Raw genomic sequence first — 18,710 nt, 5'->3', positions numbered from 1 at the left:
AAATTGAGACTATATGGGATAGGGGGTAGGTTAGTTGATTGGATTAGTGAATGGCTTTCTGATAGGAAACAGAGAGTAGTATTAAATGGGCAATGTCTGAGTGGAAGGAAGTGGTTAGTGGGGTACCCCAAGGATCAGTGCTAGGACCTCTTCTTTTCTTGGTGTACATTAACGATTTAGATATAGGAATTAGTAGCAAAGTATCAAAGTTTGCAGATGATACTAAGATAGCATGTGCAGTACAGGGTGAAAAGGACGATTACAGAATACGAGACCTGGACATGGTGATAGCATGGGCAGACAGGTGGCAGATGAAGTTTAATTCTAAAAAGTGTCAGGTTATGCAATTAGGTAAGGACAACACAAACTTTAGCTATGAGATGGAGGGATGTTGGCTAGAGGCAGTAGAGGAGGGAAAGGATTTAGGAGTAGTGATAGACAGGACTATGAAATTTTCAAAGCAATGTTTAGAAGCAAGAAATAGGGCAAATAGGATCCTGGGTTTTATAAATAGAAATGTTAGTTATAAAAGTAAGGAAGTGGTGCGTAGCTCATATAATTCCTATGTTAGGCCCCATTTAGAGTATTGCATACAGGCCTGGTCAACCCATTATAGGCAGGATATCAACATGTTAGAAGCAGTTCAGGGAAGAGCAACTAGGATGATACCAGCATTAAAATGCCTAGAGTATAGAGATAGATTAAAGGAATTAAACATGTTTTCATTTGAGAGGAGATGTATAAGAGGGGATATGATAGTTATTTAAAATGTTCTCAGATACAAACTACATAGATGTGAGATCTTTCTTTACCTTAGAGCAGTGGTTCCCAACCTTTTAGTGATCTAGTACCACTTGGAGGTCCTGTACAGTCGCCGCGTACCACCTGGTTCCAGAGAAACTCAATTCGATCAGATATTACTTTATTTACCATAATTTTACAAGTAGAACACACAAATGAACTAAAAAAAATTCAACTCAATGCGAGGGCTGCATCTGCTTCTTCTCCACCAGCTGGTCAATGCGGGGCATGACTTTGCTCACAGCACATCGGAAATCATTTTATTTTATGTTAGGGCCATAGGCAGTAAACATTTTGTGAAGTAAAAATAACTAAAATCGTTCATGACCCGAAAGTGCTCACCACCTGGAAGGCCCTCGCGTACCACTAGTGGTACGCGTACCACAGGTTGGGAACCACTGCCTTAGAGGAGGGAAATAGGACTAGAAATCATGGCAGGAAGATTAGAAAGCAAGGCTGCAGGTTAGATATAAGAAAATATTTCTTTAGTCATAGGGTGGTAGACTTCTGGAATGCATTGCCAGAGAGGGTTGTAAATAGCATTAGTTTGACAATGTTTAAAAACAGATTAGATAAGCACTTTAATTTATTAGATTTATAATTATGTATAGCGCTGCATGATAGTTTTTATAAGAAATTTACTATAGTTAAACAAGACATGATCGCCATGTATGGGGATCACAGATTGTAGAGGAATTCGCTGCAGGACTTAGCCCTGTTAATGGGCCAAATATTTAGAATTAGTATATAATGTATTGTGTACTTGTAAGTGTATCTTTAAGTACTGATGACGAGGTCGCTGTGCGACTGATACAGGATAACCTAGATGGGCCCTGGTGGCCCTTTGTTATCCTATTATTTATGTTATGTTATATGTTATGTTATGTTAACAGATGGCAGCACCGCTGCTGTCCTCCAAACTTTAACTTACACCACAACTTTCTTCTTGTATATTCCTTGGAAGATGGCTACTGCAGGAAAAACAATGCATCGACTTGCTCACAGGGTGTGGGGGGTGTTGATTTTTTAGTCACTGACAGACACAAGGACACTGTGTGTTCATTACCTATAGTAGAAGAAACAGGTCTTATGTGAAATAAGTGCTATACTCCATCACTATTTTCACACTAACTGCTCTTCTGATCTTGTTAATTACATGTTTCTTCTTCTATGGCCTGGCTGCACAAGACCATTTTTTCCTAATTTCCTTTAAATTAAGAATGAACCAATATTGACTTATTTATTCTTTTTCTAGTAAACTCTTGAATTCAGTACCTGCTTCCATATATCTTCCTTCCTATTACTTGAACTCTTTCAAGTGAGAAGCCTCAAAACACTTATCCTTCATTTTTATTTTTTTTATTTATTTATTTATTTTTTTTTTTTTGAGATTGGCATCTCAGTGTGGCCTTTTTATGCAATGCATCTCTTACATATTTTTTAATCAGGTTACAGATACATTCATCAGATACAAGTAGTAGAAATAGGAGTAGTGTAGTATTATGAAAAAAAATTAAGTGAACTCTGAATTAGCTCAAACAAATAGAAAGGAACTATGTCAACGTTGAATTACACAAACAAAATATTATACAGTTGGTTTAATTCATAGAGGGGTAATTGGTAAACTTTCAGCAATGTTGTTCATAGCTCTGTATGTAAACAAAGTAATGGCAATTCAGAGTTATAAAGTATTTCCATAAGAATTGAAAATTAATGATGAAGGAAGATTCTCTGCATATAAAGATAATGACTAACATTTATGTTGTAATCAGTTATGGCCAACTTTTTTTCAAGGAAGTCCTTAATAATGATAGTGATAAAGCATTAGAACAATCCAGTGAGAGTACTAAAGAATCATGGTTGCATAAAATTACCTAAATACTTTAATTTCTCTCCTTCAACAGCTGTGGTTCACAAGAATAGCTCTGCTCGTCAAACTTCGCAGGTTTTCTTTGGCAGAAGTAGAATGTCAGTATTTCAATGACCTTGATGCCCCAGACTTGTATTTTGAGTTCTACCCTGAGCTCTATGGAGGCCGGAAAGGATCCATGGTGCCATTTGGGTTTAGGTCTGTAGCATGATCTCATTTGTTTATTTGATATTAATGGATACTAGTAGACTCATATTTTCTTGTGACTATATTAAGCTTTAAATACTCTATTAAGAATAAATTTAAGTTTCAAACTACTGAATGAGAGTTTCTGAATTTCAACAATGTGGCAATCACTTTCATGAATTATGTAAAGTTTTCTTTGTCATTTTTTTACAGATTTACATGTACTTTAATGCAATTTAACTGCAAATTTTTGGTCAGCCTGATAGTAGATAGTACCTTCACTTGTTTCAAAGGAAAACTTGAATGTTGTTCATCTTAACTTACATCTTGTATTCACAAGCTACAACAGACCTGCTCACATCTAGTTTTCTGGTATAGTACTACAAACAGAAAACAGGATTATCAGAATGGGTGACACTTAATTCATTAACTTGTTTGTCCCTTGAATAATGTCTATATTTATATATCTTTGCAGTACATGTACTGTTTCTGTGATATTATTCCCAGCATGTAATTGTGAGTTGTTGATAACTATTAGTCTAGTTGCTGCTCCTCCATGTGGGTTGTCCATGAATGAAGTGGTCTTTGGGAATTTGGACCATATATTTCTCTCATACCTCACTCCTCCAAGGGGATGGCTACAGCACTATCTTTTCATATCCAAACATTCCCTTCTTGCTTGTGTAAGAATGTGGCCTCTACCAACATATTACTCTTTCATAATCTACTCCTTTAGCATAACCCTTCTTCTAAGTAGCTTTCCTCATTTATGAAGTCACATGTACTTTATTTTGGAAACTCGGCTTTTCATTCTTTTAATATTATCATGGCATTTTTTTTTTTTTTTTTTTTTTTTTTTATCTATTCCACCACTTAACAGTTTGAACATTTCTCAGACACACTTTCTTTGCAGTCATCCTCCCATCTTGTCACTCAAAAGGCCTCTCTCAAATAACTAATTTTTACAGCACAGTTGAATGTTATGCCCTATTCTGGTCCTTTTCCATGTCCAAGTCTTCCGGGCCATATTCTTCACAAAGTTATGATATATGTTGTAGGTTTGGCAGATGTGTATCATAACTTCAAATATCAATCATAAGTTGTACATGTGTCATAAGTTATGAGCAAAGTTGTTTATCATAACTTTATTCTATATATGTACAGCACTTAGTTCTAGATACTAAAAGATTAACCAAAAGCTGTTATTTATTGCTGCTAATTTATAGCTTCTATACATATTTCTTTTATATTTGAAGAAGAGACACAGTAGATAAGAAAGTAAATCCAGTCTTTGAAATAGGGTTAATGTGATCCTGTAGGAGCACATCAGTTTGAACAAATATGGTTTTCAAATGTGATGGCTCTTTATGATCCCATTGCCATAATTACTGTGCTACTGCATTTTTATGTAGCTTTTCCTTGTACCTTGCATTATGATCACTTCAGTTTTGGGGGGTAAATGTATTGTTCTATATTTATTTCAGTCTGTAGCTAAGACTTTCCTCACTAGATCATAAAAAAGAGAATACCTGCATGGTTTAAACAGTATCTCGTCATGAGCTCCATGTCACTAAGTTCATTCAGTAAGTCCTCTCTGGGTAAACAATTCCTAAGCTGGAGATGTTGTAAAGTGGCTATCTTAGCAGTAGGAGTGTCTGTTATAAGCCACAGTTAGACAGGGTACAATACACACAGTACAGTGGCTGAAGAAAAAAAAAAAATCACCGCAATAAAAAAGTACACACACAAATATCCGTGTTGTGTTTATTTGTGTTCCCACCACCAGCAGAGTGGGCAGAGCTAGTGATGGTGTTTGTCAGCTAGAGCCTGCCTCCATTCAGTGTTTCTTACCACACCAGGCCTCAGTATACTTCCAGCGCTTCTACAGAAAGGGTTTCTGCTCCTGAGCGCCCCCATTTTCTACTTGTGCGCCAACTTCGACGTGCTACCAGATGCCCCACATTCATTATCATAGGTTATGCACAGCTGTCTCTTCAAGATAAAAGTTGGCATAATGAAGGGAAGTGAAGGAAGACCCTTCAATTACAGCTGTCAACCTGAAAGAGAAACACCCCAACTTCCTGCAGAAGATCTTGGTGCAAACTATTCAGCACCACCTTCAGAAGGACTTAAAATTGCCAGCACGCTGCACTGCTAAGAAGCTGCTTCTGACAGAGGCTATGAAGAAGTGACGTCTGGATTTCTGCCGGAAATACAAGGAGTGGACATCGGCAGACCTTCAGAAAGTAATATTCAGCAATGAAAGCACGTTCCAGCTGGTCAGGGGCAGCTCCAAAGTCATGAGGAGGCTCAGTAACATGTCCAGTTATGACCCTCACTACACTGTCAAAACAGTCAAACACTCAGACAGTGTTATAGTGTGAGGGGCATTCACTGGTCATAAGGCCTCTGCTGAACTCTACTTTCTTCCTAAGAACGTGACAATAAAGTCAACTAATTATGTTGAGGTCTTGGAGGAGCACATGCTGACATTTTGACCATTCATGAAGTGGAATATTTGATGCACAACTTGGATGGTGGCAAGTTGTGCATAAAGTCCAAGGCTGTCAAGGAGTTCGTGGTGAAAAACAATATTTGTGTTCTCAACTGGCCAGGCAACTCCCTAGACCTCAACCCCCTCAAAAAACACCTAGCATGTAGTGAAGACCAAACTGGAGAATTCGTGCCTCAGCAGCAACAGGGACCTGACAGAGGAGCTGAAAAAGATATGGATCTACTTTTATGCCTCCTACTTCTCCAGATACTAATTGTAAGATAAAATTGTAAATAAAAACAGCTTATTTTGTATTCTATAGTTTTACTAACCAAAATTCAGTGATGTGTACTTTTTTTTGTGGCCACTGTAACTGTCTTCTTCCACTCATTTCACCCATTGCATATTTCCCATTGCCTTCATGTCATTTCACATATTAGAAGCATCCAATCCATTATTATTTCATCTTCATTTCATGTTATTCCATTCATACCTGCAGTTTTCTTCACTTTACTTTAAGTCATCATTTCCTTCATCTCCTACTGTCAATTATTCTCTACATAAATGCTCACTATCTGCATCCTTATCCATCTTCGATACTGCCACTTTCCCTGTTGTGTTCTCATTCCTTATATGGTCAAAATTCCTTTATCCACACATCCTTCATCTCCTTGGTACTTACAAGAATTCCATTTTTTTGTAGTCATTTTCATATTCTCAGTTGTCATCATTATGCCTTATTACCTCTTTAACTTCCCTATTCAAAGATTTATCTCTATTCCTCCCTTTACTTCCATTTATTTTGGCATGTATTTTTGTAAAATTTCATTATTGTACTCTTCTTTTTCATAACCTTCTCAGTCTTAGGAGTCCATCATACATTTCTCTTCCTCCTATCCCAAGCCTTCTATACCATGCTTTTATTGTTACTATTGTCGCTATACTTTTGAATACATTAATTTCTAAGCTGGGTATGGCATGTGCAGATGTTCTAGCCTTGGTAGATAAGGTTCTGGGGCATATTATTTTCCCTGATTTATACATAATATATCACCAAGGTATCAGTGATTTTGTATTCTCAGCTAGACATACACATAGTTGTGAATGTAAGGCAAGTCTTGAGCTACTAGTCACCCAAAATACATTAGGGTGCATTGGTCCTAATATTGTGTATCCATCTTTTAGTGACTGCTGGAGATTTTCATATCAATAGTGTCAGTAACACTAAAGATGCTGAAGAAGTGGATGGAAAGAGAGAAAGTAGGAATGAAAGAACTATTGAAAAGAACTAAAGGAAAATAGAGAAATTATGTTAGAGTAACAAATGTAAGTATTGTAGATTAGGATAGAGAGCAGATAGGAAGCTACTCACACTACACTTACACTTAGGCAGCTGTCCAAACACAGCATGCTGTCATGCTGAAAGTTACATCTTTCCCTTACTTTGCCAGATATACATCTCAATGTTGAGGTTTGAATTTTGGGGGCAATTTGAAGACGTAGGATGTATGTGTATTGTTATATAGTATGACATGATAGAGGTATGGAGACCTGCAAAATTGATTATGTAAATCAAACTATTTTTGGCAAAATGTTAAAACTCCTCAATGTTGGGAGATATGTCTTTCCTGTCCAATCTTTTATTAGCCATTACTGTACTCATGTTCTACTAACATTCTTACCTTTTATCCTCTATTAACAACAGCAAAATTATATAATCTTTCAGACATTGTTTCCCTTACTGTGGCATCCAGTACATCCATCTTTAATCTCTCATCCACTGCACCATTGTCAGTTAGGCACTCCTGTCCACTAGTTTCATCAAAGGAACATTTTATATTCTAGGAAAGTACACAAAAGTACAAACCCATTTCCACACAGACATTCATCTGGTACAGATAATTTTCCTACCATATTATATTAGACAGTATTAAGGTTAATCCCGTTCACCCTTACTCCTAAGAGTTTCTGTCCATCCCACCCCTTGAGGTGAAGGAGTTTGAAAAGATTAAATGGCTAAATATGTTTTGATAGTGATGCACAATGAGTATTGGTGCGTCGGGGATTCAAAATCCAAAATTTCATCATTCACATCGGCAATATAAATTTTTCATCCAGCTTCTACACTCAGTTATATTTGTTACTTAAGTCATAAATATCAAGCATGGCATTGAAGTTAAACAGTTGGAGAGATATGCAGTTATCCAAGAATAGGACTGCTTATAGTGATCAAAGGCCCCTTAATTAGGCAAAAATGTTTAAGAGCCTCCTAATGAATTTCATATGAATTTTTCCCAGAGGCTGGGTAGCTTGCAAAGGCCTAGTAGTTACAGTGCTAATCAATTTTGATAATGTTTATGCAAAATACCAATCAATACAAATGATAGGCTGATTATAGTTTTGCCATTTCTCTCTGAAAAAAAATTGCTTTCAAGCTATCAATACTAATATCGTTAAGAAAATTGTGGTTAATGAGTAGTCATCACAATTTGTAATATTTATGGCTTTTGGGATCCTCATAGGGAGACAGACCCAAAGTTCACTTGTATCACATATAAGAGCTGAATTTTGAATAAAATCTATGTATTGTATAGTTAGCAGAGTATTAAGTGCACAATGAATATTGCAAATTATTATCTTTTGTCAACTTCATGTTCATATTAGTAGTTACTTATAAACTGAAATATATCCACAAATCTTATCATTAATTAATAAAGAAATAATAGAAATTTGATAGTTTTCAGCAATTATCTTGTATGACAGTTGCAAAACCAACATAATCCATCCAGCTTACACAAACTATTTTCATACCAGATTACTAGTGGCAGAACTTCCTCAGCACTTAGGAAAGCACACGCAGGCACTTGATCGCCTTAATGCTCTGCTGAGGACGTGCAATGAAGTAAGTGGCAATATTATTTCATGATATATGTTACTTTCTAGAGTCAGTTCCATCTATGAAGTCCATTCTATGTGTGGCAGATTCTGGAATTCCCATGAGTGCGGCACTGCCAGATCGACTGCCAATTATCATATTAAAACTAACTCCCTACCTGCTTATCCATAAGCCACCTGTTTTCTCTCTCTCTCTCTCTCTCTCTCTCTCTCTCTCTCTCTCTCTCTCTCTCTCTCTCTCTCTCTCTCTCTCTCTCTCTCTCTCTCTCTCTCTCTCTCTCTCTCTCTCTCTCTCTCTCTCTATATATATATATATATATATATATATATATATATATATATATATATATATATATATATATATATATATATATATATAAAGGCAATCCCTGCTTAACGAAGAGGTTATGTTCCAAAAAAAGCCTTCATTAAGCAAACCAATTATAACAAGTTTGACTCCTGACTGAACTTCCATTGAGAGTAAACAAAGCGAGAGTGCATCATAGTACAGTGAAAGGTTTAATGAAAGTAAAAATTATAAAGTTAAACATTTAGGCAGTTTAATTTAAGTCATTATAATGTACACTAATGTATGTATGTACATAACGTTATAATGTTGATGATCTTAAATTTATGAAGGGAGGGAGAGTGAAACGGAAAAGACACTAACCGGCAACCTGTGGAATGTAAACAAAGGGCGCATCATTGTATCACATACAAAACCTATGTACTACATTTCCATAAGGCTTTCTATTTTATCCATTGTAGTCACGAGTTCAGGTGGTTCTTGTAGCTTGCAAGGAAGATACGGTCTCACCTTCTTAATAGAGTCTGCTGACTTGAAAGTAGTAGAGACAGTAGATGGAGTCAAGATGGTGGGAAGCAATGCTATTAGTTTTCTTGCCTCTCTCGTGTCTGAACAATATCCAGCTTCACTTCGAGAGTAAGAGACTTCCTGGTTTTCTTAGTAACGCTAGGCGACATTGCAGGGCGTTTTGGTGGGAAATTGAGCGAGGGAAGACGAGCTGCAGCTGACGCTGTTATTGTTTTGAACAGGGGCAGTGAGTGGTGCATGTTTTGTCCACATGAGGCGCTGGTGTATTCAAAAGCCTGTCGGCTTGCATGATACGGCGGGGCTTTCAAACTTGGAAAAAATTACCTGGATAAAACTTCGTTAAAGCGAGTTTGGTGTTCATTAAACGAGCAGATGGTAGTAAAATGAAACCTCCGTTGTAGCGAAATTTTGTTGTGTGAACCTTCGTTAAGTGGGTGTTGCCTGTAGTATATATATATATATATATATATATATATATATATATATATATATATATATATATATATATATATATATATATATATATATATATATATATATATATATATATATATATAGTGATCCCCCGCACTTGACGAATTAATTAGTCTGGCAAAACTACCGCCAAATGCGAATTTTGCCAAGCACGAGTTCTTTATACCATATAAATTGCTTAAAAAATGCCTCAATCAGTCTTTGATCATTACCAAAGTCCCACTTTTGACCACTAAAATGCAATCTTTCGAGTTGAAATAAAATCTTTTGCCTTCACATACTAGAACACATGTACAAAACAGACCAATAAACAATAAATAAAGCTAATAAGACATGATATAAAGGCTGTAACTCCCGTTTTTTCACCCGTTTCCCTCGCCCACTTTCGTCCTTGCCGTCACCACCATTATCCTTACCCCCACCAGTACCACCTGTTGCCCTGGTAGAGGCCATGTTGACGGTAAATCGCTAGGATTTGTTCTCACGCTAGTAGAACAGAGGGTAGCACAAACAAAATGGCTGAAGGGACTCTCACACTGCGTTCTGATAGGTTTAGAGAGAGGTCTGACGTCACCATGGAGCCGCGTGGTTCGCTGTGCCGCCATCAGGGGACTGCCAAGTTTGAATTCAAATCGCCAAGCGTGCACTTGGTGGTCCATGGCCACCCTACCGCCAAAAGTGAATTTCGCCAAGCTGAGATTCGCTAAGTGCGTGGGTTTACTGTATATATATGTACATATACAGTGGTACCTTGAGATATGAGTTTAATTCGTTCAGTAACAGAGCTCATATCTCAAAAAGCTCGTATCTCAAAACATTTTTTACCCATTAAAATGTATTGAAATGCCATTAATCCCTTCCAGCCTCTCCAAAAAAGAGCACGCCTTTTTTTTTTTACATGTTTTCAGGTAAGAAAAACGTATTTATAAATAATAATTATTACACAGAAACATAATGAAACATAAGAAAATATAATATAAATAGGTAAACTACTCCTATGAAGTGTATTAATCTCGGAGGGTGCATTCCACGGAAAGTTACCCTACCACATTCCCAACCCTCACTTGGGACTGTCAGTCAGCTGGAGTGTACAAATATATCCACCCACAGAAGACTGGCTGCTTTAATAATCACAGAAGAGCTCATTGATGATTCTATGAAAATTATTCATTAAATAAATGTACAGTAAAACCCCGAATTTAGCGAAATCCAGCTTAGCGAAGCCCTTATTTATTTTCTCTCATATTTAGCGAATGTACCGCGCTACACTGTCCCACCTCCCGCTCGCTCTGAGCCAATCGCGTGTCTGTTTGGCCGTGACGTCAGCCCCACAGTGCCTCCGGCATTCCTGCTCGACACTTGAGCTATTATGTGTGTTAATCCAGCGAGTGAACTGATTTTTTGTGCTCCCATCCTCGCTATTTAGCAAGTTTCACTATCACCATGGCCTCCACTAGTGGTTCGGGGGGTGCTGATTCTCATGAAGGTGGCGATGTTGTAGCTGTAAATGGGGACTCGAAATGAGGACTTTGGGCAGACAAAAGACTGATTGGTATTTTTCCCTATTTAAAATAGTATTCAAATTTGGCAAAATTCCAATTTAGCGATGGTTTCGGCAGACTAATAGGATCGCTAAATGTGGGGGCTTACTGTACTTTTAAGTAAGAGAGAGAGAGAGAGCCAGGACACCCTGCCATAGCCAGCATAGAGGTTTGTTTACATTCCCCCCATCTCCATGATAAGCGTCGGTGGAGGAGGTAGGCAGAGATAGAAGAAATTTGTTTTGCCTTTTCAGTTACGCATACATACATACTTTATCAATGCATGAAAATATATGAAATAACACTAAAAGTTTATTTACTGTTCTTACCTTAAAGACACATGTTTTCAGCTAATGGTAAATGATGGAGGAGGAGGAGGAGGAGGAGGAGGGAGGGAGGGAGGGTTGAAAGGATGCAGCCACCATTCACACGTAAACATTTAACATAGATTAAAACTGTACTTTCTTTAGACAATTAAAAAGGTCAGTAATTACTGCAAAAATTATGAAAGAATAATCATAGTGTATGAGATCCATAAGAAACACGTAGATACTAGCTCAGCTGAGGCTGGACCGATGCGCCGAGCAGCTGTTTAGCGGCAACATCCCCAATCACGACTCATATCTCAAAATTTTGCTTGTATCTCAAAATAAAAAAAATAACCAAATTGTAGCACGTATCTAAAAAATACTTGTATCTCAGGCAGCTTGTATTTCAAGGTACCACCGTATATATATATATATATATATATATATATATATATATATATATATATATATATATATATATATATATATATATATATACACAAAGGTACCTTGGAGTAGGAACGCTTTTGAGTACAAACAACTTGGATAACAAACAAAAATTTTATTTTGTTTTTTTCTTGCATTGGAGGACGAAATTTGCTTTGGAGTGCGAACAATAACAACCGCGGTCAACAGATTGCGCACAGCACTGCACGATCAGCTGACTGCATGCTGGGGCACCACACTGCCTCAGTGCCTCAGGAGTGTTGTTTGGTTGTTGTTAAGATGCGTCTTGCAAGCTATAAAATACAATATTTATTTATTTTTTTTTTTTTCAGATTCTAAATGGTGAGAATTTAAAAATTTTCTGCACACAGGAATTTCGAGTTTTGTTTTGTATCTTTCGTATGATGAGTAATTTTTTGTATTATGAAGCAAAAAAATCTTCGCATATCATTTCGTAAAATGAAATTTTCTTATACAGAAGCTTTCGTATCTAGAGGTACCACTGTATATATATATATATATATATATATATATATATATATATATATATATATATATATATATATATATATATATATATATATATATATATATATATATATATATATATATATATATATATATATATATATATATATATATATATATATATATATATATATATATATATATATATATATATATATATATATATATATATATATATATATATATATATATATATATATATATATATATATATATATATATATATATATATATATATATATATATATATATATATATATATATATATATATTATAACAATGATTCATATAAATTCCATGACATGTGGCAGAGGTTTTTTCAAATGTTACCACAAAGTGGTGGTGGCAGCTGGTGTGTTCCCTTGGGTCCCTCATCAAGTCATGTCAGGTCACGTGTCATGGCTCATGCTTTACTTCCTCTCTGGCCACCAAGCAAGATGGAATCTACAACCGAGACTTTTACCTTATGTAAGAGGTGTGGAAAAAGTAAAAATGAATAATAATAATAATATATATATATATATATATATATATATATATATATATATATATATATATATATATATATATATATATTATTATTATTATTATTAATTTTTTCTTTTTCCACACCTCTTATATAAGGTAAAAGTCTCGGTCTAGCCCATCTTGCAGTGGCCAGAGAAATAAGCATGAGCCATGACACGTGACCTGACATGACTTGATGAGGGACCCAAGGGAACACACCAGCTGCCACCACCACTTTGTGGTAACATTTGAAAAAACCTCTGCCACATGTCATGGAATTTATATAAATCATTGTTATAATCCTAAACATCAACACTCATTGTACTATATGGATTTCCCTACTATATACAGCATACATAAAATATCACTTTCAAATAACACATGGATGAGAAATAAGAGAGAGATGCATGTATGAAGATGAATTTTAGCAGAATGGCCAGAGGTAAACAACATTACCTGTCCCACCCTAAACAGACTTCATTGATGGAACTGACTATAGAAAGTTATATTTGCAAACATTATTTTTAAAATTGCACAGTTAGATGGTAACTTTGTGCAATGATAGATTTCTTCTACCAGAGAAAGACTTGGTATAATTTCTTATAAGCATTTCAGTTCTTCAAGTAATATAACCTTGAAAAACCTGTCTGTTTGCATCTTGTGGTGCTCCTTCAGGTGATCAGAAGATATAGACTTGTTGCTGGTTTCCCTTTTGTGGAGTGTTTGAAATTTTGTACAGGGAAGTGGCTTGTGATTTTTACTTAATAGTGAATTGTGTTGTGAAATTCACATAATGCTGCTTTGAAAGTTTGTTAGCATGTCTCCAGGGCTTATTGTGAAGAGTGGTTTTCCAGCAATAAGTTTGTGACAATCAACTGTCCCCCTCTTCTACACTGAATATCTTTGATTTGTCCTTTACTCGTGTTCTAAACTGAAAATTTCACATTTCATCTCTTGCTAAAACAGCTTCCATGAAGTTAGGTGTTCTGAGGCATCTCTAAAGATTTTCTCACACCCCCAATTGCTATTTCTGTACTCTATGTATGGAGTACTCTTCACATGTATGGAGGGGTTCCACTCACACAGTTTTATTTGATAGGATGAAATCAAAAGCTTCTTTTGTTTTATCAACTCCCCTCCTCTGACTGGCTGTCTTCAGCCTCTTTCTCACTGCCAGAATGTTGCAACTCTTGCTATCTTCTACATAATGCTATTTTCATGCTAACTGCCCTTCTAATCTTGCTAACTGCATACTTTCCATCTTTCTGCAGCTTCACTGCTCAAGGCTTTCTTTCTCCTCTCACCCCTATTATGTCCAACTCTCTAATGCAAGAATTAACCAGTACTCTCAATCATTCATACCTTTCCCTGGTAAACTGGAACTCCCTGCCTGCTTCTGTATTTCCAACTTCCTATGACTTGACTTCATTTGGGAAGGAGATTTGAAGACATTTGTCCCTATCTTTTGACTAACTTTCAGACCTGCAAGGGGACTGGCAACTAAGTGGGCCTATCTCTCTCTCTCTCTCTCTCTCTCTCTCTCTCTCTCTCTCTCTCTCTCTCTCTCTCTCTCTCTCTCTCTCTCTCTCTCTCTCTCTCTCTCTCTCTCTCTCTCTCTCTCTCTCTCTCTCTCTCTCTCTCTCTCTCTCTCTCTCTCTCTCTCTCGGCCAGCTTTCCCCTCTTACATAAACAAAAAATGTTTTCCACACAAATGATGATGTAGATGGAGGCAGTCATGACTTTGGGCAAGACTTTTATCATATTCATAATACCAGTAAATTGATAGCTACAGTGGACTTTTTTTCTTAAAAGCTTAGATAAAATTGTGTTATCAGTTGGATTTTCTTAAGTCAGTTATCTTTCTTCTTAATGTGAGCATTTTCCTATCATACATGTGACCTGCTCAGTGACTATGAATATTCTATATTTTGTTTCTATTATTTATTCTTTTTTTTTTTTTTTTTTTTTTTATTAATTATTATCATTATTTTATTTATTTATTTATTTTATTTATTTATTTATTTTTTTTTTCAGATAATAAAGAATCTTAATAATGGTCTCAGTGAAGATGGCACCAGCCTGGAGATGACTAACAACATGCGCGATGACTCCCTCAAGTTGTGGAGGACCAGAAGACACCGGGTCATGTATTCCATCACAAATTGTGCAGTCAGCTTGAAAGTGAGGGCAAGAAATATTGTTTTAGATATGGATGCAATGCTAGTACAGTAAAAGTCCATTAGTCAAAACACCTAATAATCCAAATTTCCCAATATAGTCTGAATTTTTTAAAGTGGAATTACATTGGCTCTTCTGTTCTAATGGAACTTTCCCTTCATTTATTGAATTTGTAATTATTTCCCAAATTGGACCCAGTAGTTGCTCTTTACATTCTTTTAATACCCAGCCTGATATACCATCTGGCCCCATTGCTTTTCTGACATACAACTTATCCAATAATCTTCCAATATCTTACTAGTGCACTGCAATCTCCTGTAATCTTTGGCAATGCAATGTCCTACTAGGTTCTGTGAAATCTTCTTCTGCAGTGAACACCATTTTGAACCTCTCATTCATTATTTCACATATTTCCTTCTCTGTTTAGTATGTCTTCCCTTCTTTAATTACTTTTTCATTTGTTTCCTTGTTCTTTGTTTTGCCATTTATAAACTTGTAGAAAAGTTTGGGTTCGTCTTTGCTTTTATTCACATCTTTCTCAAAGTTTCTTCCTCTCTCCTTACTCTAATATATTAATTTCTGGCATCTTTGTACTGCCGTCTGTTATAGTCATTTCCGTGTTTTATGAGTTTCTTCCATGCTTTATCTTTTGCCTTTTTAGCTTGTATGCATCTAGCATTGTACCAAGCATGTATTTTTTTTTCTTAACTCTATAAACCAGGTACAATTTTTTTTACTCCTTCATTATATATCTATAAGAATATGTCATATTTCCCTTGTACTGTTTTTCTGTACATAATGTTACTCCACTCAATACAGGTAACTCTTGATTTACGCATGTTTAATTTACGCATTTTTGTTAATACACGACCGAAAAAATATTATAATTGATTAAATTCGTGCGATTGGTTTGCTTATATGCGATTTGGCCCAACCGCACTTTCAAACTGAGCACCAGACGCAATTTCAAACTGCGCACCAGAGAGTGGACAGCGACAGCGAGAGCTTGTGAAGGGTGAAGACATTGGTGTCCTGCATTTATTTTTTTACTAGTGTTTACTTTTATACTGTGGGGTTATTTTTGATAAGTGGATTTTTGATAAAGTGGAAAAGCTCAGAGGAAAATGGTGACTAACTGTGGTGTGAGTGGTGAAGGCAGTGACTCAGTGAGTGTTGTGTTTATGTATTGTTTGTTTTGTTGTTTTCTCGTATTATTTTTTGCTTTCTTTTATTATTTCTTGCTTTTCCCTTTACTTTAAATACACTTCTAGTATTTAGAATGGTAAATAGTAAACATGTTGATTTAGCCAAATAAATAGAGTATTTTGTACAATTTTTATTTTACAACATCTCGCATCCCCCCTATTATCTATTGTTTCTTATGAGAATTACAAGTTTATTTTACATGAATTTTGATATATGCGACGCCTCTTGGAACGCATCTATCGCGTAAATCAAGAGTTACCTGTATCAGCAAAATAGATCCTTAATTTTTCAAAATCCGTTTTTGCATAATTTAATCTCTCTCCTTTATAGTCATCTCTGTAACATATCCCATCTACCTCCTGCATTTACATCTCTAATGTCACATGATCACTTTTCCCCATTGGACTAAGTTATTGTATGATTGGAGGGGCAATGATGGTTCTTCTTCCCCCTGTACTTAGTTGACTCTTCCACCCACTGATCCATTGCATTAACCATACTCAACTGCAACACTTCCTCGCTCCACTGCCCAGCATTATTCATTACTTCCATCTCTCTCCAGTTTACTTTTTGCAGTTAAAGTCTCTATCTAAAAGTATTCTTCTGTCTCTTCTTATCATGTAATCTAGGCACTTAATCACCTCTCTTTGCATATCTTTATGCTCATCTGATCCCCATGTATTAGTCTTTGGTGGAACATATGTAACTATAATTTTTCTCTTCTTCAGTTCCTTCATTTTGATTGTTACTCCCATTACTTCCACTTTGTCCTCTCCATATTGTACATCTTTCACACATCACGAACCATTATTAGCACCCCTCTTCCCCCTTCATCCTTCCTGTCTCTCCTCCAGGTATTATATCTTTGAAGTTAACATGGATCTGCTCTCTTAGTTTTGTTTCAACAATGCACATCACATCCAGCTTTTTCTCTTTCAAATAATCCCTAACCTCCAACATGCTTGATAACAACCCATCTATATTAGTATGAGTCAATCTTAATGTCTTGCTTCCTCCACAACCTCCTCTTTCTTCCATAGGTACCACTTCTTTAGTCTCATATCCAGAACCCTCCAGTAAATTTCTTCTTCTCTATCTCTGTTCTTTTCAGTTTTTTTTCCTTAGCTTCACTTCTTAGCACTTTCTCCTTTTCCCTCTCCTCTCCTTTTCCCTCTCCTCTAGTTTCATATCTCTTTTTATCCATATATCCTTGTGTTCAGTATCATCAGTCAGCTTCCCTTTCCTAGCCATAATTTCCTCTATTGCCACTTAGGATCTCATTCTCACTTTCATTGGTCTCCTACCCCCTTCACTGTATCTTCCTAGTGTGATGACTTCCTCCACCTCCTGCTCTAGTTCTTCTGTGCTATCCTGTACTTGTTGATAACAGTTTTCTGTCAACAGCACCAGGTCTTCTTAGTCTATCTTTTCAATCCCATTGACTATCTTGTACATTGTTATTAGGACCCCACATTCTTTTCTATCTTGTAAGCTTGGCAGTCCCATTTCCTTCTGTCATTCTTCATATGTTAGGACCTTTAATTCTGGCACCATCTTTGTAGCAATCTTCTGTATCCTTTTAAATTTTCTTATATCCTTTTTAGAGCTCGGAGACCACACCACTGCTGTATATTCCAGCCTTGGACGAATCATACTTGTGATGATTTTCTTTCATCATATATTTGTCCTTGTATTGAAATGCCATTCTTATATTAGTCAACATTTTATATGATAATCCAAATATCTTGCTTATGTGTTTTACAGGGCTCAGGTTTTCTTGGATGATCATTCCCAGATCTTTTTCCTTTTTAGTCTTCATTATTTGTTCCTCTCCCATCAAATAGTTCCATACCAGTCTTCTCTTACTCTTTCCTAATTCCATTATGTGACATTTCTTGGCATTAAACTCCAATTTCCACTTTTTGCTCCACTCATAGATCTTGTTTAAATCTTCCTGCAACAGCAGACAGTCCTCTCTGGTTTTGATAACTCTTAGCAGCTTTGCATCATCAGCAAATAAATGTATATAACTGTTTACCCAATGTGAATGTTATTTACATAAATCTAAAACATAATGGGGGCTAATACTGATCCTTGTGACACTCCCCTAGTTACTTTACCTCAAGATGAGTATGTATTTCTGATCACAGTTCTCATCTCCCTGTTCTTCAAATAATCTCTTGTCCATTCTAGCAAAGTTCTTTTCAGTCCTCCTATGTTCTCTAGTTTCCAAAGTAGTCTTTCATGAAGGACTTTATCAAAAGCCTTTTTAATATCCAGGTATATTGTGTCCACCCATCCATCTCTGTTTTCCAGTCCTGCAATATCTCTTAAGCTTAATAAGTTTGATACACATGATCTCCCTGTCCTGAACCCAAATTGTCTGTTCAATATGACTTGCTCCTCTTCTAGAAATTTAACCCATTTTTCTTTGATAATT

The 18,710-nt window shown here is 36.1% G+C and overlaps 1 protein-coding gene across 1 annotated transcript in view; it reads left to right on the top strand.

Moving 5' to 3' along the window:
* The window catches only part of LOC123514378 (trafficking protein particle complex subunit 12-like), a gene marked incomplete in the record, with an annotated part of 139,140 nt that overhangs the window by 96,747 nt on the left and 23,683 nt on the right, over positions 1 to 18,710 (top strand). The window contains 3 exon segments of the mRNA XM_045272261.1: positions 2,706 to 2,869; positions 8,166 to 8,253; positions 14,921 to 15,067. Of these exon segments, the coding sequence (XP_045128196.1) occupies positions 2,706 to 2,869; positions 8,166 to 8,253; positions 14,921 to 15,067 (399 nt within the window).

The sequence above is a fragment of the Portunus trituberculatus genome, chromosome 37 (assembly GCF_017591435.1).
Source record: "Portunus trituberculatus isolate SZX2019 chromosome 37, ASM1759143v1, whole genome shotgun sequence".
Lineage (NCBI taxonomy): Eukaryota > Metazoa > Arthropoda > Malacostraca > Decapoda > Portunidae > Portunus > Portunus trituberculatus.
This window is presented reverse-complemented; position numbering and strand designations above follow the sequence as displayed.